At 33.0% G+C, this 19,338-nt stretch overlaps 1 protein-coding gene across 1 annotated transcript; it reads left to right on the top strand.

The window, feature by feature from the left end:
• Window positions 1-2,402: 2,402 nt before the first annotated feature.
• On the top strand, window positions 2,403-15,931 carry Ndufa5 (NADH:ubiquinone oxidoreductase subunit A5). The gene is made up of 5 exons (XM_026388747.2): window positions 2,403-2,536; window positions 2,863-2,907; window positions 7,703-7,819; window positions 12,887-12,952; window positions 15,270-15,931. Exons 1-5 carry the CDS (start codon window positions 2,516-2,518, stop codon window positions 15,369-15,371), a joined length of 351 nt encoding a protein of 116 aa, XP_026244532.1. The 5' UTR covers window positions 2,403-2,515; the 3' UTR covers window positions 15,372-15,931.
• Window positions 15,932-19,338: the final 3,407 nt, after the last annotated feature.

Genomic DNA, 19,338 nt, shown 5'->3' with positions numbered 1-19,338 from the left:
GTTTCTAAATAAAATACAAAATAGGGCTGATGATGTGGCTAAGTGGCGGAGTGCCCCTGAATTCAATCCCAGATTATCCTCTGCCCCCCAAAAATATTTGGGAGATAGTCATTTCTGAGATCTTCTGGTGCCAACCCCAAAGTCTGAATTACTCGTTTCTGTGGTGGGTGTGTGCTCAAGGACAGAAATCTGCCTAGGTTAGGGAAGAAAGGTAATGTGTTTCCTGAGATTAGGGAAGGGGAGAGACTGGTTGGGGGAGAAGACAGAAACCAGTCTCTCCCCTTCCCTAATAAATTTTGGGATACTAAATCAACCTCATATTCTTTAGTCTGTGTTTTTTGAGAATTTGTGTGTCTATTGCCGAAAGCTCAGTCCTTGTCCCTGATGCCAATCCAATAAAGAGGACACAGTTTTGAGAAAAGGGAAAAAGTTTTCTTGCTTTGCTAGCAAAAGCAAAACACAGGGGATTCCTGTCCCAAAGGCTGTGATTCTGCCCATCTGCAGAACAGGGGGCTTTTATAGAGGTGATTCAGAGAAAATGAGATTAGGGAGGAGAGATCAGGGAAAAGAAGACTAGTGAGGAGAAAGTTAGGGAAATGAAGATCAGTGACAAGAAGATCAGGGAGAAGAAGGTTGGGGGGAAAAAAGTAAGTTTCAAAGCCACAAGAGATATAGTCAATGATTCAACTGAATCCTGGTTACATATCTATTCGTAAGAAATATTTCTCTGAAATTTTCTTTTCTTGTAATTTATTTACCTTCTTGAGTTCAAAGTAATCCTTGCATTATGGAATGAATTGCAAAGTGTTCCCTCCTTTTGTATATTTTGAAATAGTTTCTGAAGGAGTATTTTTTAAATATTTGGTGGAATTTACTAGTGGAACCTTCTGATCCTGGGTTTGTCTTTGTGAATAGTATTTTTTCATGCTTATTCAGTTTCTTTACTTATTATAGATATATTCAGAGTTTTAATTTTTTTCTTGGATCAGATTAGGTATTTTGTGTCTTTCTAGGAATTTGTTCTTATCTATGTTATCTAATTTGTTAGCATACAGTTGTTTGTTGTTTTCCTACTTGCTCCTGTTAGTCTCTGTAGGGTTGTTAGTTATGTTTCTTCTTTTATGTTAATAATTTGAGTTTTGTCTCTGTTTTACCCTTAGGTAAAAACAACTTCTAGTTTCACTGATTTTTCTCTATTGATATTCTGTTTATTTTTTTCTGACCTTCATTATTTCTTTTATTCTGCTTGCTTTTTGTTTAGTTTTCTCTCCCTTTGTTAGTTTCGTGCCTCTATTCTTGTCCCACCTTTTCCAATTCATCTTCTTCAATTATTAAGAAAATTGTGTATCCAAATCACAAAGATGATGACTTCATTCAGATATTTAAAATCTTCTAATTGTTTTCATTTCTTACAGCATAAAATTCAAATTCTGTGGAATGACATAGAAGCTCATTTTTCATTTTAATCAGTTTACCTTACTAATCATCTAGAAATAAACGTATATACACACAAACACCCACACATACACACATATTCTCACATATATGTAAACACTTCTACATACACATATACTCATATATAAATACATAATAATGAATGTGTACATATATGTTTGTGTGTATATACATGTGCTTTCAATTTGTTAAGTTCCCTGACTTGTTAAAAAATTCCTTAATTCCAATCGCCCAGGATTGTTGGATAGTTATTTCCTCTTTCCTGTTACCACTGCACTTAGCACAAACCTCTTTCAGAAGAACAATTACTAAACACTATTAGCTATTGGAAACAGCTTGACACACTTACTAAACACTATCTACCGACACATGCGTTCATCATTGTTCTGTGAATTCCATAATAAGAGATTCTGTCTTACAAATTAGGTCTCAAGAACATGGAGTGAGTGTTCAATACATGTTTGTGGAGTTAAGTGGGGAAAAGCGTTGTGGTCTGATCTGGGAAATGGGATGAAGTACTTCAGCAATGAAATAAATGGAAGAGAAAAGAAGGACTCACGCTGCGTACTTCTTTGGTTCATAAGATCGAGAATACTGACATCCCTGTACTACGAATTAACCTTTGCAGAGGAGACCACTTTAGATAATGCTCATATTAATAAATTGAGGAAGGGAGATTAGGGAATTCACCTAAGGTTAAACATAGTGCAAGTTCCTATAGCGACTAAGACGGACAAGTATTTTTAGTCTGTAGTGTCTCGCTCGGCCTTTGGGCAAGCAGTCAATGGTAGTAGCAGCAAAGGTCCAGAATCGAATCGCGAACGACGGTATTTGTGCCCAACTATCCAAGCCTTCAACCTGTCCGTATTCATTGCGCATGCGTCAGCTCCGCCCTCCCTCCCTTGGACTGGCGGGATAGAGCATTTGCACCTTCTGTAGAACTTGAGGGAGAGGAATCAAGCTGTTTCCATGGTGACGGAGCGACAGCCTCGATGGTCGATTGAGCAGGTCTGCGCGAGGTTCCCAGAGGGCTGCGCGGGGTCGGTTCTTCGGCGCTGTCATGGCGGGTGTGCTGAAGAAGGTGAGACGAATGGAGGTCACTGTTGGAATTTAGATCTTGGGCGAAGAGTCAGCCCGATAGCCTTTCTTCCCATGGGGGTGGGGTGTGACCATAACTGGTGCGCGCACGGCGGTGCTTTTTGGGGATTTGTTCTGCCCTGCTTTCAGGGGGTGCCCAGGTTAGTGGCTCCGCTCATAGAAGCAGAAAGTAAGTTCCGAATGAGCGGAATTGAGAGACTGTTACCTGACTTTAGACCAGATTAGCCAAGGGAGTGTGGGTTTGCTTAGTAAAGGAAGAGCATGCGCGGAAACCGTAATAAACTCGAATCGTGTTTTGTTTTTGAACAGACCACTGGCCTCGTGGGATTGGCTGTGTGTGAGAGTCCACACGAGGTATGTGTCTCTTTCCGTTCTTCATTCCTGGGTCCCCGAGGAAGCCTGGAACCCTGCGACCTTGCTGGTGGCAAGGTTAGGGGATATGGATATTTCAAGCCCTCAATCACAACGCCGAGAGCTCTTGAGAAGGGCAGTAGCTATTTCTTGATCCAATGTCACTTTCTTTTTTGGGCCATGCCCTCTTTATTAAGCCACTTTTCTTGTTGACTTTTTCCTTGGTATTCTCGTTGCTGCAGTTGTATACACACTTCTGTCAGCTTCCTCCCAAATCTGTATCTCCATTTTTCATCCTTTTCCCCACCACACCAGTTCTTCTTAGGTGCCATAGATTCTACACTCTTGACTTTGCTTATGGTAGCACACTAGCAGTTGCCTCCTTTTCCCTTAATATTCTGAAATGCTTTCATAAAACAAAACAAGACAAACTAAGCTTCATTTCATCCCTCCCTTTCCTTTAATAATCACTGCCTTTCCCTTTATGAATAACTCAAAAAAAGTATCAGTATTTACAGCCTCTAATTTCTTATTCCCCCTTGAATGTACTTCAGTCAGGGTTGGCCAGAACTGTTGTTTTCAAAGTCATGAAAGAGGCCCATGATCCCAAATCCCGTGATTAGCCCATGTTTTTCAATTTAATTGATCCAAAGGTAACATTTTGACAAATCTGATACTCTGCATCAAACACTTTGTTTACTGGGTGTCACTTCCTTAATCTGCTACCTCCTTCCCCCCTTGTCTTTTGCCTTCTCCTTTTCTGGTTGGTCTTCATCTTCCCATTTTTAAAAATTTTTGTAGTTCTTCAAGATTTAAGTGTTTGGATCTTTGTTTAGATTTGATCTCTCTTGGTGAGTGGACCCAGTTTTAATGGTTCTAAATATTACCATACACTCTTAAATTTGGGTATCAACTATTGACCTCTCCCTTTATGAGAGTCATGTATTTTATTGCTTAGTGAACATCTCCACTGTATGTCAGACAGGTAACCCAAGCTTAACATGTCCAAAATGAAGTTCCTGATCTTCCTAAAACCTGTTCTTTCCTCAGGCTTGCTCTTGTCAGTGAATGGCAGTTCCATTTTTTTTTGAAGTCTAGTCAAAAACCTTGAAATGATCTTTGATTCCTTTCTTTATTTCACACCCTACATTTGCCACTTCTACCTTCAAAATATACCCAGATTTTGATCACATCTCACCATCTCCTCTGCCATTATCTTCTCTGCGACCATCATCGCTGCTGGGAACAATTTCATTAACTTCCTGTTTGCCTCTCCCTGTTTGCCACTACTCTTTTTCAGCCAAGAAATGTGAGGTCCTGCCATTTCTTTACTTAAAACCCTTCAATAGCTTTTTATTTCACACTGAATAAAAGTTAGGGTCCTTGTAATGACTCTAGATCACTAACAGACAGCATTTTACTGATTTTTCTACTAGAATGTAGGTTTCATGAAGGTAGGGATTTTTTTTTTATTGTTTTCTTCACTGTATGTTATATGGTCAGTAAATAATGTTTATTGAATGAATGCCTTGCACTTATAAATTATGAGTTCATGATGACTTTATACTTAGTATCGTGTAGAACTGAGCTTATAGTTTTCCCCTTCTAAGTATGCTTCTTCTTTATCAGACTATATTTCTCTTAATGGTATCAGAAACTTTCTACTCCCAGGCTGTGAATTTGGATATCATAGTGGTACTTCTCTTCCCTATATCTTCCTATTTATTTCAGTGATGAATTCTGTTGATTTTTTTTTCTAACAGCTTTTCAGCCTGACTTTCTTATACCTACTATTACTACCACAATGTGGCCCTTGTTCTCATTTAGAGAATTGCAACAACTTCATTATTGACTTTTTTCCACATTTCTCCTTCATTCTTTTTAACTTACTGATACCTAGATCTAATCATATGATTTTTCTAAATCTTTTAATTACCCACACAATGAAGCCCAAATGCTTTAACTTAGAATGCAAAATTACTTACAGTTTGTCTTATTCTTCTGTCTTATCTCCTCAGAATTTCCTCATATGTCCTGTATTCTATCCAAGTGCTGTGCATTGAAAATATGAGCCACAAAACATATAAGCTATGTTTTAATGTAATTTTAAATTTTCTAAAAACCACTTTCTTAATATAGAAAAAAAGACTTCTAGCTGACAGATCTGACATAACCATTTCAATATATAATCAATATGAAAATATTTTATAGTTTTTTTAATATGGAATTATAAAAACACACTGTATTTTTAGTTAGAGAACACATTGTAGTTTGGATTAGCCAAGTTTCATGTGCTCAATAACCATAGTTGGTGAGCAGCTATGGTATTGGATAGCACAGTTCAGAAAAATAAAACTATCCTGTTTCCTTTTTGTTCCCTGTATTTTCTGCCATTCAGTCCTATGTGTTTGATGTGAAAATTGCTTTTGCCAAAGTCTTCATTTTTTCAAGTCCTACCATTCCTTTAGGTTTATCTCAGAAGTTACCTTTTCTATGATCCCTTCTCTGGTCTCTGCTGAAGTGATTCCTTCTTTCCTTGTGGAATAATATTGCTAACATTTATTTGTGCCTCCTATTATTTTAAGTGATACAATACCCAATGAGGCAGATATTATAGTCCACCTTTTACAGATTAGGAATGAAGGCACTCAAATGGAAATAACTTGTCCTTTGCAACTAAGCACTGGCAGGCAGTGAAGCCAGACAGTCAGGTTCTAGTTAGCACACACTTAACCATTGCTTATTGCTGGTCTTTCTGTTCTACATTCTTCCCATCCCTACCACAAACATCTTTTTAAATTTTATGGCGTTGACTACCTTATAATATCTTAAACATACTGGAAATGAGATCCATGACCAATCTATCTTTATATCCAAATAGCACACAGTATAATATCATACATGGCAGTATAGTGGAATACATTTTTATTGAAAAAATAATATTCTTTAGGAGAAGTATTTATATACCTGCAGTCATTGAGATACACTTAAAGTGACTGTGTTTCTTGTTTGAATGGAGTATTCTGTTTTACACCTATGTTTTGGAATAATGATTAGTGGTATCTTTCACTCATAAGGGTCCTATAGTATTCTTTTTTTCTATATTAATCATTCATGATGCTAATGTGTATTTTTCTAGGAATAGATATATTTCTATCAGGAAAAATTAAGATATTCTAAAAACCAAATATTTAAATCAGATTATAATTTTATTAAAATGCTATCTTGAAAACTAATATGTGCCTTATGTACATGTAAATTGGAGAGGATAAGAATTAGAAATATTTGTAAGTTGAAACTGAAAGCTTAAATTAATGGTTTGTAGACATAGACAGGGAATAATTAATTCGAACCTAAGTCTATTGGCCAGGACTTTCTATTATCTTCTTCTTTGCTAAAAATTAAGAAGAAATGAGGCTAAATTGTGACTATATGCTGCACAATTGTGACTATATGTTATCTGACAAGAGCATCCTTAATCTGAAAATCTAAAGTCTAGAACGCTCAAATATGAAACTTTTTGTGTGCTGATGTGATGCCACAGATGAAAAATTCGCACTTGAAATATTGTATAAAATTACTTTCAGGCTATGTGTTTAAGGTATATATGAAATATAAATGAATTTTGTGCCTTAACTTGGGTTCCATCTGTAAGATACTTCATTATGTATATTCAGATATTCCAGAAGGCAAAATGTCCTGATAGTCAAACCACATCTGGTCCCAAAGATAAGGAATATTCAACCTCTATAGTAAAATATTCTCTATTATGAAACATCATTTGAAATATATAAATAATGGCTAAATATGTAGACCTTTTTTAATAAGTAAAACTAATCTTAGAGACCCTCAGAGTTTATTTGTATATATACATATATCTATTGAATTTATATTTGAATGAAACTAGATATTAGTTTCTCTGGATTTCATACAATTAAACTGAAATAAATTTCAAGGATAGGGATATAGCTCAGTGGCTCAGTGGTAAAGGGCTTGCCCAGCATCCAAGAAGACCTGGTTTTAGTCCCTAGTAGCACACACAAAAAACAAAAAGAGTTTAATTTTAATTAAATACAAAGAAAAGTACAGATTTCTTAAGTACACAGTACATTTATAATTATAATTATATTTATTACATGAACTGCTGTGGGTTAGGATCTGCCAAGACAACAACTTACCATTATTGGCTGACTGTACTCAGTGTGCTTCAGTATATGCTGGGTAGTGAATCCCTTCTATTCTTTTTCTGTTGAACTTTTGGTGAAAATTGAATTCACTTGGTGCTAACACAATTGTAATCACAAAGAAACACTGGATATTATAATTATTCAGTTAAATTTTATTATACTAAATATCTAATGCATATATGTGTGTGTGTGTAATTTCTACACAAGTTCAACTAAGAAAAACAGAAAAAAAAGAACAGAAAAAAATTTATAGTGCTTAGGACCTCAGTTAGAGAAATATTGATCTGCTAAATGATTTGATTTCCAAGAAAGGTCATCAGCTTTAAGTTAGTTTTATTTCTGCTTGTTATTATACCTGGACTCATGTACAATTTTTATTGCGCATACAAGACATAGAAAGAGTTTCCACATTTATATTCAGTTTTCCAGAGTTGTAAAGGGTAGAGATAGGGTACAGACAGAAAAAATTACAGTGAAGAAAAATTAAATTTTCTTTAAAAAAATAAGATGTGAATCCTTTTAAAATTTTCTGTGAAATTCTTGTTTAAATGTTCTTTCTAATCTTTGGTGATATTTTAACCTATAGAAATTTGTATGGCTTGTCTTTTCAGAGGCTCAGAATATTGTACACAAAGATTCTTGATGTTCTTGAGCAAATCCCTAAAAATGCAGCGTATAGAAAATATACAGAGCAGATTACAAATGAGAAACTGGGAATGGTTAAAGCGGTAAGTAGCTAACTCATTTTTGTTCTTTTGGATTTATGTAGCCTATGTTACATTTAACCAAAAAATTCATTTGCTTCTTTTGCACTTCCTGTACAATTGCTCTCTTATTTGTATTCTCCTTCCTTCAGTGCTTTTTTCCCATCTTTTCTCCTTTCCATTTAGCAAACTCTTGTTTAATAAGTGCTTTCTAAATGCAAAACACTGTTAATTACTGGAATGCAAGAATCAGATCAAGTCCTTCCCTGAGGTAACATTGTAGCTGTACCTTTTACTTTTCTTCTCTGTATAGTTTAATTCTTTATTGATATTTTGCATTTAATCAATAGATACTGGGCAGGAACTTTGTTGTCACTTTGATCTTGGGCTTCTGGTCTCCAGAACTCTAAGAGAATAAATTTCTGTTCTTTAAGCCATCGTAGTCTATGTATTTTGTTATGGCAGCCGAGCAAACTAATACAAGCATTTTACAACTTAAAAATCAAAGGCACTAGACAAGAACACAGTAAACTACTGCTGTTTTTTTTCATACCAAACTGTATTGCCTTGTTAAATTTTCATACAAATAATTTCATCAATTATTTCATGAGCTTTATGTTATTATCAAAAGTAGTGGTCATAAATTCTGGAAGTATTTTATATACATTCAAAAGTGATGTTAATTTATATTTATTATTCTTATTAGATCACCAATCTTTATATTTGAAAAGAACTCCTGTCTTTTCCTTTGATATACAGCAGGATAATGCAACTTAATTTGGAATTTTTGTTTTTACCTTGGCAATTGTGGAAGTAATTTTATAGATTGAAGTCTCTAATACGGAAGTTCATTTTTTTTTTTTCATTTTGTTTTCATGTTGTCCTTGAGTGAGGAAATTTTTTTCCTTATCATGGAATAAGAAATTTCCCTTTTTCTTTTCATGAGGTGAACCTACTCAATTCCATCTTTGATTTCTTTTTTCTGTCTTTCTTCTCAATAATCTTGTTCTCCTTTGTTTATTCTGTATGTTCCCTTTTTTAGACTCTCCCATTTTATTATCATATTTAATAACCTCAAGATAATAGTAGTGTTGCTTTTCAATATGTAAATCTTACATTAACTTCGTGCTTAATATCTTAGTATTTTACTGTTCAGTGTTTCTCAGAGACTGAGTTTAAGGATTTATGCTGAGGTGGTTGGTTATATGAAGCTAACCTTTATCTGCATAATTTTTACACAGACCCATGTTTGGGAATCAGGATCTTAACAGAATAAAGTTTTTAGCATGGTATGTACAGTCCTCTGAGATCTGGCTCTTATTTTTCTTCTCAATCCTATTCTGTCATTTCCTCTTACACCCTATACTTCAGCAACATCAAGCTGCTGGCAATTTTGTGAATTCCATGCAATTTTATTTTTATATTATTTGTATTTTCTTTCTTCCTGGAATGCCCCTAATCTTGTCTAGCTGGCAGTTTGCTATGGTTTGAATATTCGTCTCTAAAATTTTGGTGTTGAAACTTAATGGCCACCATGGTACTATTAAGCAGTGATTGGTCCGTGAGTACTTCTCCCTTATGAATGAGATTAAGGCTTTTATAAATAAAGAGACTTTGTACAATTTAGGCTTTCTCTTGCCCTTTGCATCCACCACGTAAGAACATAGTGTTTCTTCCCTTTCTGAGGCTGCAGCCCTCACTGGATACCTAAACTTACCAATGTCTTAATCTTGGACTTTCCGCTCTCCAGAACTGTGAGAAAATTTAGTTTATAATCTATGTCTCAGGTGTTTTGTTGTACCAGCACAAATAGATTAAGATAGTTCTTGAAACTCAGTTTTCAAGTATTCACTTCCTTTGTGACACTTTTTCTTACCTCCCTGAGTTTGACAACTTCCTCACATCTCTTATTGTACCTATCACATTATGTTTATGCCTGTCTCATCTACTAGTCATAAGCTACTTATGAATGATATTGAATTAATCTTTATACCCTAAGATCTAGCATAGTACCTGACACATGAGCCCTTAGAAGTATTTGTTTATTCAAATGACTAAATACAAATAGATTTTGATAATCCCAAGCATTTCATAATAGTTATATCTTTGATTTTACAGAAAATTTTACCAGTTTTTGGTAGAATTATCACATTTTTTAACCATTCACATAGTCATCCATTAATATTGTTATGATGATCAAATCTCTATTTTCCAAGCCTAAGATGGAAATGAAAATTTTTTTTATATTATTACTTGGGAAAGATAGTAATAGCATATTGGTGAAAAACATTGGTTTGTATCTTGTTCAAGATTTTCATCAGCTCTGATTTGCTGAGTAACATGGTCTACTTTTTATTTTTTCTGTCTCAACTTCTTCATCTATAATTTGGATATAATAATACCTACCTTAAACACTTGTTTTTAGGATGAAATAGGTAATATATGTAAAAAGCTTAATCTGGTCTCAAGGACAGAGTGAGCACTCATTATATATCTTTTTAAGCTTAATGCATTGGTAAATAAAAATCACATTATTGATTTACCATCAGTGAGACAAATTTATAAACTGTTTTTCAAAACAGTTTATAACAGGTCTTTCCCGAGTAGAAAATTTTGTTGAACATTCCTTGGCTTCTTTACCTTTTACCCCTTCTGGTTCTTTTATAACTGTGATCTGCTTTCTTGTTTTGCTTTTGAGTTTTGGCCTCATTACTGAGTTAACTTGGTATTAAATTGTCTTTCTGAAACATGCTCATGTTTTTTCTTTTTCCTCCCTTTTCAACTATTTTTACTTATCTATTTAACCAAGAAATATTTATTGAATGACTGTTTATGCCATGAATAGTTCTAGGCATGGACACTAGTTCCTAGACGACAGTAAAAACAACAGATAAAAATCCTTGCCCTTAGAAATTACACATTAATGATGGGAAGCCTCAAAATAAATAAGTAAAAATGTAAATAAATGAAGTATAGAGTATATTAGAAGGTAGAAAGTATAGTGAAGAAAATAAAGCAAGGAATGATGATTTGTGCCATGTTAGGGATGGGAGATCTTATCTGTAAACTGTATTAGTATCTTGTGGCTGCTGTGTAACAGATTAACACAGATTTTATGGCTTTAAGATAATAGAAATTTACTGTTTTATTTCTACAGGCTTAATAGTCTGAAATTGGTATCAGGAGCCCACATCAAATTGTTAGGGCTATGTTCTCTCTTGTGTCTCTGGGGTAGACTTTGTTCCTTGTCTCTGCCAGCTTCTGGAGTTTAGATTGCTTGGCTGTGGCTGCATCACTCTGATTTCTGACTACATAGTAGATTACCATCTCTTTCTTTCTGTCTCAATGTAATTTCCTTTTACTTTTTTTTTTATCAGGACAGTCCAGGAAAGTCCCCCCATCTTAAGGTTTTAATCAAACCCACAAAGCCTTTGCCATAGAAGATCATACGATAATATTCACAAGCTCTAGGGATTAATAAATACTTACACATTTTGTGGGGCATTATTCAGCCTACTACAATGTGAGTTATCAGTAGTCCTTATTAAGAAGGTGATATTTGAGCAAAGATTTGGAGAGGGTGAAGGAATAATCCATGCAGAATTCTAGGCCATTCAGATTTTCTGAAGCAGGAACATATGAATTCCTAGAATTAAAATAAATAAATAAATAAATAGAATCCTTGTTTTTCTCTTTTTAAAAATACTATTATAGAACATAAAACCATCTGATAATGATGAAGGCTTTCTTACATATGTGGTATATGGCATGGTTCCTGACTGACTCTCAAAAAGTTTAGTATACTAGAAAATAAATAATTAACATTAAATGTTCAGATACTATATTTATTAGAATTTTTTCTTTCCAGTACTGAGGATCAGACCCAGGGCTTCACCCATGCCAGGCAAGCATTCTACCACTGAGTCACGTCCCCAGCCCAGCAGTTCTTTTTAAAATCATTTTATAAAAGTATAATGTATATAAAAATATACAGAAATTATAGTGAATTTTCACGAAGTGATCATACTCAAGTGAATACCAGACTAAAGGACATTTCTAGAACTCTAAACCCCTTGTTTCTTTAAAGTTACTATCCTGCTAACAGTAACTATTATTCTTATCTTTAATATGATAGATTCATTTTCCTTTTTTTGAACTTTGTATAAATGGAATAATTATTATGTACTCTTTTGTGTCTGATTTCTTTCCACGTAATATTATGTGTGAGAGAATCATCTATTTTTGTGTATAGTTTGTTTTTTCATTTTCATCAGCAAATAGTATTTTATTATATCCAAATATCATAATTTTTTGATCTTTTTTATCATAGGTTTGATTTATTTGTAGTTTGGGAGCTACAAATTGTACTGCTTTGTTCTGGAATATGTTATTTGTTTTATATATACCCAGCAGAGGAATTTCTGGGGTCATACGATAGCATTTTTTTTAATACCTTTATTTAATTTATTTATTTTTATGTGGTGCTAAGGATCGATTGCTCTACCGCTGAGTGAAAACCCTAGCCCCAGCATTTTTTAATATTTGTTTATTTATTTTTTGGTACCTGGGATTAAAGCCAGGGGCACTTAACCATTGACATCTCCAGCCAATTTTAATTTTGAGATAGGGTCTCACTAAGTTGCTTAGGGCCTCTCTAATTTGCTGGGGCTGGCTTTGAGCTTGAGATCCTCTTGCTTCAGCCTCCTGAGTCACTTGATTACAGGCATGGGCCACTGTGCCTGGTATTTTCAATGTTAATATTCTCAGATGAAATACAGAAAACATTAAGAAAAGCAAAGTGATATTTTAAAATCTATTTTAGAAAGACTGAATTAGGCATCATATGCCTTACCTTTAATAAGCATATCAACAAATAATACTTTTTAACATTAAGACAAAAAGACAGTGTAGCAGCGGAGAGAGTAAATGATTTTTACCAATTATTTGGTAAAAGTTTAGTGAGGGCATGTTGATAGGAAAATTATGTTTGTTGTAAGTGCTTTTTATATATGGGTTTTAAAATATAGGGTCTTAAAACATTCAGATATTGTGTTTCAGTAGCTAATATTTTTTTTTTCCCTGAAATGACAGGAATCAGATGTTAAAAAATTAGAAGAGCAACTTCAGCATGGCCAAATAGAAGAGGTGATTCTTCAGGTAAAGAAAAAGTTGAACATTTAAATGTTTGATTTCAAATATTCATTTTATATAGACACACAAAACTGATAAAAGAAAGCTAAATTTCTTTGCTTTATATATTAATTTATCAAATATAAGACTATATTTAGAAAATGTGCTACTTCTGACATGTGAATGTCACTTAAGTCTTTTATTATTATTTCTAACTTGAATTTTTGAGGCTTCATTTGGAAGATTGGAGTTTGATATTCTTTCAGTTTAGTTAACTGAAAGGTTAGTAACAGTGTGAATATAGTTTTATATTTTAAGAGCTTGGTATACTTTTAACATGGAGAAAAAAAAATGTCTGGAATCATAAAATTAAAATGTACTTGTTTTTTGGTTATTGGAGCATTTGACCAAGTTAAAAGCAGCTTTTAATTGCACAGTATATTGAAAGTTTGATTTTACATTGTTATCTGCATACTAATCCTGACAAATAATGATACTGAATAATAAAATACAAGCATGATTATGAAAAATTATCATTAACAGCATTACATCTAGAATATTTAAATTTTAAATTATTCTATTTGGAAATATTTTATCCTATCCTCATTGTGGCCATTACTTATACAAGAAAAAAAATACTCAGTTTAATTTTGTTTAACTAGAATTTGCATTCTTTCCCCTTATTCATAGATGGGTAACAGAAATGGGCAAGAGAAGAAAACACTAGAAAAATACTGCTCTGAGCATTTGATATTTTTTTAAATCATCTATAATATTTTTGTTGGTAAAAATGTAATATTTTTTGCATTAGAGCATAGTGAATTTAACGTATCGTCTTAAAAATGGCTTTAAGAAGTCATGATAATACTATGGCTTAAATTTAAATGGATTATGTTAAAATGGACTTAAATTGGCCCAAGCTACATTCTAAAATTAGTTGTCACAAGTAACTTCTTTTCATTAGAACAATTTCTTCTTTTATCTTTTAATAATTTAGAGAGCTGAATATATGGCAGTATGACCTTTTCTTCAGTGAAATATGGCTGATTGCCTAGAAGATAATTGTGCTTAACAACTTTTTTGGTAGAATTTGTTTTTTATAAAAGTATTTTAGTATCATTACAGAATTTTTTTAAAAATAGAGGAAAATCTTTTCCTATTATGAATAACACTGTGACTATGATGGTTGTACAAACAGCTTTTTCTATTTTTTTTTGTTATTAGGATCAGTACCTTTAGGTAAAATTACTAGTGAAATTCTCTTACATAATAATGAGTTAAATTTTTGGACCATAATACCAAATTATTTTCTGATAGGAATAATCTCTAGTTCCACAACAGTATTTCAAAATATTGGCTTTAGTACATCTATGCTGATAAGAATGCAATTTAATTTAATTAGAGAAAACGATGCCTCATTTTTATTTGACTTTTTGTTTTAAATAGTCCATTTCCCCCCATTTACTAGTATGGTTAAATTTTTGGAATACGTTCTTATCTTTCATTTATTATAAATTATATTCATTAATATTTTTACCATGCTATTTGATCTTAATTTTTTAAAATATTAAGATTTGAGGTTTTTTTTTTTAATAATAAAAGACATTAACCTAAACTTTTGCCGTATTGTCTGCACATCTTTTAGTTATTCCAAGGCCTGTTTTCTTGGCCCTTTTATTCAATTTTCAGGTTGATTGTGATGGTAGATAAAGTGCTAAGGGAACTCGATGCAAACCTCTTGACTATTGTCCTCTTCCTGCTTCTATGTTCTGTTTCACTTTCATCAGATTGAGTTTAGTTGATATGTTAATTGATCATACAGTTATAGTCTTAAGGAATTTTCAGTAGTTTTAAGAAATTTTCAGTATTTTTGAGTCATCTTTGCACTTCTTCACATTTTATGGCAATATTAAAATATAAATTAATTTAATGTTTCTTTAACCTGATATGTTGAAAATATTATTTAAGTGTAACCATTATGAAAGAGATTTTATATATTTTTTAATATTAAGTTTTCAAAATCTAGTGTGTAGAAATAATTCATAAGTTTAAAATTGCATGATGTTCAGAGTAGCTTAATGAAATCTCACACTATCCCATTCTATAATGCCAGGGATATGAGTCATCCTGTTGCTCATTGTATCTATGCTGTATGTACTACCTGACCATTAGTTACGTAGTAGAACCACTAAATAGAATAAGTGTCGTGAATTTTATGGTGAGATAAATCATGAGATATTAATATGAAAGTAGTAGCTCTTATAGTTACATTTTAGTTACTAACTATTTTAAGTACCTGTTGAACAGTCAATCAAATTATGTTTTTTAAAAATTTTTATGACAGGCTGAAACTGAACTAAGTCTGGCAAGAAAAATGCTGCAGTGGAAACCATGGGAGCCATTAATAGAAGAACCTCCTGCTAACCAGTGGAAATGGCCAATATAATCATTACATGTATTCTGTGGGCTGATGGGAAACTGATTTAATTAAGTGTTCTGTTATTTTTAAAATGTTTCCATGTATTGACATAATCAAGAAAACTGACACAGGACACATTGAAGAGACTAGTGTTTATGGTAATAGGGTCGTATGAATCAGTTTTTGATAAGCAGAGTATTTGTGCAGATTATTTCAAAGATGGAATTTCTTTAAACAGAAAGTTTGAGGGAAGATTTGAAAGTTAATTAGAAAAATTCCTATAGATCTTTATTTCAGAGGTCAAATCAAAAGTTTCAGTATCTTTAGTATGTTACTCAATTTCATTTCATTATCCTGATAAAAAGAAAAAGCACTTTATCATTATTGTCTAAACAAATTTACTGGTCACCATTTGAGATGAAGTAGTAAGCATGAAAATGGTTAGTTGTGAGAATAATGGCAAAAATAGTTCGTGATAAAATTTTCAATTGTTGACCTCCTTGGCTGTGATCTTATGTATAAAGGAAAACTTACATATATGATTCTGTAATGACTATCAAATCCATTATAAATGTCATTTTATTTTAGGCTGCGTTTGGATTATTTACTCTATTTTCACTATTTCCATTTTATCTTCATTTTGTCACATTTTGTTGTTACTTTATTAGCCTTGAAAACCATCTGATTAGAACTCATTGCACAATTGAAGAAATTGATTTTTGGTACTTGAAAAATTTCTTATTTTTACAGTTTGTTGGATAAGTTTTTCCTTTTGTTTCATTTAAGGAAGTTATCTGGCCCTTAGCCTTTAGTTTTATTGATCAACCCAACTACATCAGGATGGATGTAGAATTTCTTTTAAAAACGGTAGTAGGAGTTCCTGAAGTTTACCTGGTACACATGAGTATATTCAAAATATCTTAGTCATACAGGTATAATTTCAAAGTGGAATCACTAAGTAGTTTTCACTGTTTGTAGTATGCATGCCAGGTAGGTATCAAATAGAAGACAAATGCTGTTCAAGGAAAGAAGTTGGCAAGCTCAAGTTTGACAAAAATCAAATTACTTTGCATCTGTCTTCGCCTTTTCTTCCTAGCTCCCCATTATTTCCAAATACCCAGTTAAATTTATTTTTTTCTTCATAGATAAATCATAAATACTTCCCTCTCTGTGTGTGGGCATTTATGTGTGTGCTCTCTCTTCTGGCTAAACTGAATTATTCAAAATGAGAAAAAAAATTGTATTTTTTCTTTTTCCTAATATATTTCTCCCTTATAAAGCTGTAACCTAATGCTAAATTAATATTAAGTAGGTAAGTTGGGTTACTTTTTAGCCATCAGATTACAAGGGAGCTTCTTGTGGATGGGAAGCAAAAGTATTAAGGGAGGGTCAAGCCCAGGGTTCTCATTCCTGCGGTTCTAGCACCATTGTGAGTTCAGTGGCTAAGGTGAGGAAGGTTGTTAGTCCCTCAGATTATTTAACTTCCTTTTTCAGTTCAACATTTACTTAAATATGTAGTATATTTGCTAAGGTCAAAATATGTAACTGTAAAGCATGTGTGCATGATGCTTTCAAGCTAATTTTCTAACCAAATTTTTTAGGATACTTTGGGGACATTTAAAAAATTGTTTTGCTGTGTCTTTACTATACTTTCAGTCCCATTTCTCCCATGATTTTTGAGTATCTTTTATATTTCACCAGCAGTGCTTCTATAGCTTTGTTATTTAAAGGGGACTTTATTCGTGTTTGCAATAGAGTTTTAGAATAACGTACTTGTAGAATAATAGCTAGTATGTAAACCTAATAGTTAATGATTTCTGAGACAAATATGAATGTCAGGTACTGTGCTAAGTACTTTCATTCATTAAATCTACACCACAACTTGGTAAGAGGAAGATACTGTGAACTATCTCTGTTCTCATAAGGAAATGGAATCCATCATGAATAGTGCTGCCCTATTTTGTGTAATGTGGGGTGCTGGAGGAACTGAGACAAAGAAATGACTTAATAATATATTCAAGGTCATATAGACATGGAGTTAAATTTTGAACCTAGACAGTCTGGTTCTAGGATTCATGCTCTTAACTTTATATTATGTTGTTCTTTACTAATATGCTTGGGATGCTGTCATTTCTGCCTATACCATATCAGCTGAATCCAACAAACCTAGATCTTGCTCCCTTGAATTTTTCTGTCAGAGTAATTGTAAAGAATAATATGAACAGAAGTAGTAAACTGGATTTCACTTTGTGCAATGATCTTTGGATTTGCACAAAATGTTAAAAGGATTGATATAAAAAAAGGCAGTGCGATTTGGTCCATCACTCTTGCATTTACTGGCATTACAGCTGCGTGCACAACTTTACACCTGATTGTTCTTATTCCTTCAAATCTTTTACCATTTGCTTCCTATAAACTTCCATATTAAGTATTCTGACCATTTTGCAAATGATTATTCTATTCACAGATCTTCAGTGTTGCTGAGTGGTTTCTAGACTAATTTGAATAATTTTTAGAATGGTTTATTTTGGTTTGCAGTAGGCTCCTGATAGATTTCATTCAGGTTAATCACCTTACTCTGCTTCAGAAGAAAGAGAACTAATCAATTTGAGCTTTGCAAACAAGAAAATGATATCAAAATTGATACCCCTTTCACACCCATACTTCAGAATATTTTAATTTCTGGACATTTTTTCAGATGAAATGACTTTTATTTGGGATAATCAACTTGGAATGATTTTTGAAGTGAAAGAAGGTATTAATAATTTCATAAGGATAATAGGTGTCCTGTACAAACAGGACGTAGGGCCCCCTACTGAAATAAGGCTCAGATCTCAGGGTTGCCATTCTTCCTATAACAGCAGGAGCTGGACAACTAAACAAACTGTCATCTGTAGCGAATGTGATGCTGTCAGGTTTCCATGTGTCCTTTTACAATATTCTCTCACCCTGCCTTTCCCTCAAATTGGTGGATGAAAGAAAAAGTGCTTATCTTATGAGCTTTTTCCTTTTCTCATCCTAAGATTCAGTCAGAAATATAAGGCTAGGTATTAAAAAAAAAAAAAAGATAATACCTGTGACTATTTTCAAAGGAAGAAAAAATAATGTCTGTAGGAATATCCTCACATATAAGCTAATATCAATCCCCCCCAACCCCCCAGCTTCCATGGTTATATAAACAGAAGTTAATCCCCCTGTACAAGTGTATTCTGGGGTTTAGGGTTAAGTACCAAGTTGTTGAGCATATAATAGGTATATTTTTGTATTTACTGAAAGCTATTTTTTCCATTAAAACCTGATTTTCAGTGAGATTCTAGATTTTAGATTCAATGTGATAATAAAGGATTTGAGTTATTGATGGGGACTGGAGAAATTTATTTGAAAATTTATTTAGAAGTAATAAGCTAAAACTCTAGGTAGTTAATAAAAGTAGTGAGAAAATAAGTGACTTTGCATAGGCTTTCCTAAATGCCAGAATTTTAATGTTTTTTTCATACTACTTTTCTAGGAAGAGTTGATAAAGAGTGCTCATATAAGGGAGCCAGGCTGATCATGGTGCCATCAACACAAACTTCCATGAACATAGTGGTAGGGTATGGGAACATAGGAGCAAATCATACAAAGAAACCAAAAAACAAATCCAAGGTTTTTTTTTTTTTGGAATGTTCCATAGAGTTTGCCATGCATTGCTTAAAACTATCAAAGTGATCTTATAGCAGCTATTTTTTTTTTTGTTCTGTGTTTATATGTAAGTTACTATAGATTAGCTTCTATAAGTGACTGAAAGCATTGCAAAGATTCTTTTTGTGGATTTCTCATGATCTTCAAAACAAAAATTATTAGCTGAATCCTTTAACTTTACTAAAGATAAGTATTATTTTATAATCATTGTATTTTAATCTTTTCCTCTAACTGTAGGGTGTACTCCTTTTCTCAAGGGCAAAACAGGCCCATGATTACTTATCTAAATTTTACAAATCTCTTAAAGTGCAGT

The sequence above is a fragment of the Urocitellus parryii genome, chromosome 3 (assembly GCF_045843805.1).
Source record: "Urocitellus parryii isolate mUroPar1 chromosome 3, mUroPar1.hap1, whole genome shotgun sequence".
In the NCBI taxonomy this organism is placed as follows: domain Eukaryota; kingdom Metazoa; phylum Chordata; class Mammalia; order Rodentia; family Sciuridae; genus Urocitellus; species Urocitellus parryii.
This window is presented reverse-complemented; position numbering and strand designations above follow the sequence as displayed.

What these genes read in the sequence shown, in the direction of transcription:
- Ndufa5 (XM_026388747.2), top strand. Translation starts at nt 2,516, where the DNA reads ATGGCGGGTGTGCTGAAGAAG. An exon ending in TGGCGGGTGTGCTGAAGAAG is followed by an intron (nt 2,537 to 2,862) that starts GTGAGACGAATG and finishes GTTTTTGAACAG; the next exon opens with ACCACTGGCCTCGTGGGATT. An exon ending in AACTGGGAATGGTTAAAGCG is followed by an intron (nt 7,820 to 12,886) that starts GTAAGTAGCTAA and finishes CTGAAATGACAG; the next exon opens with GAATCAGATGTTAAAAAATT.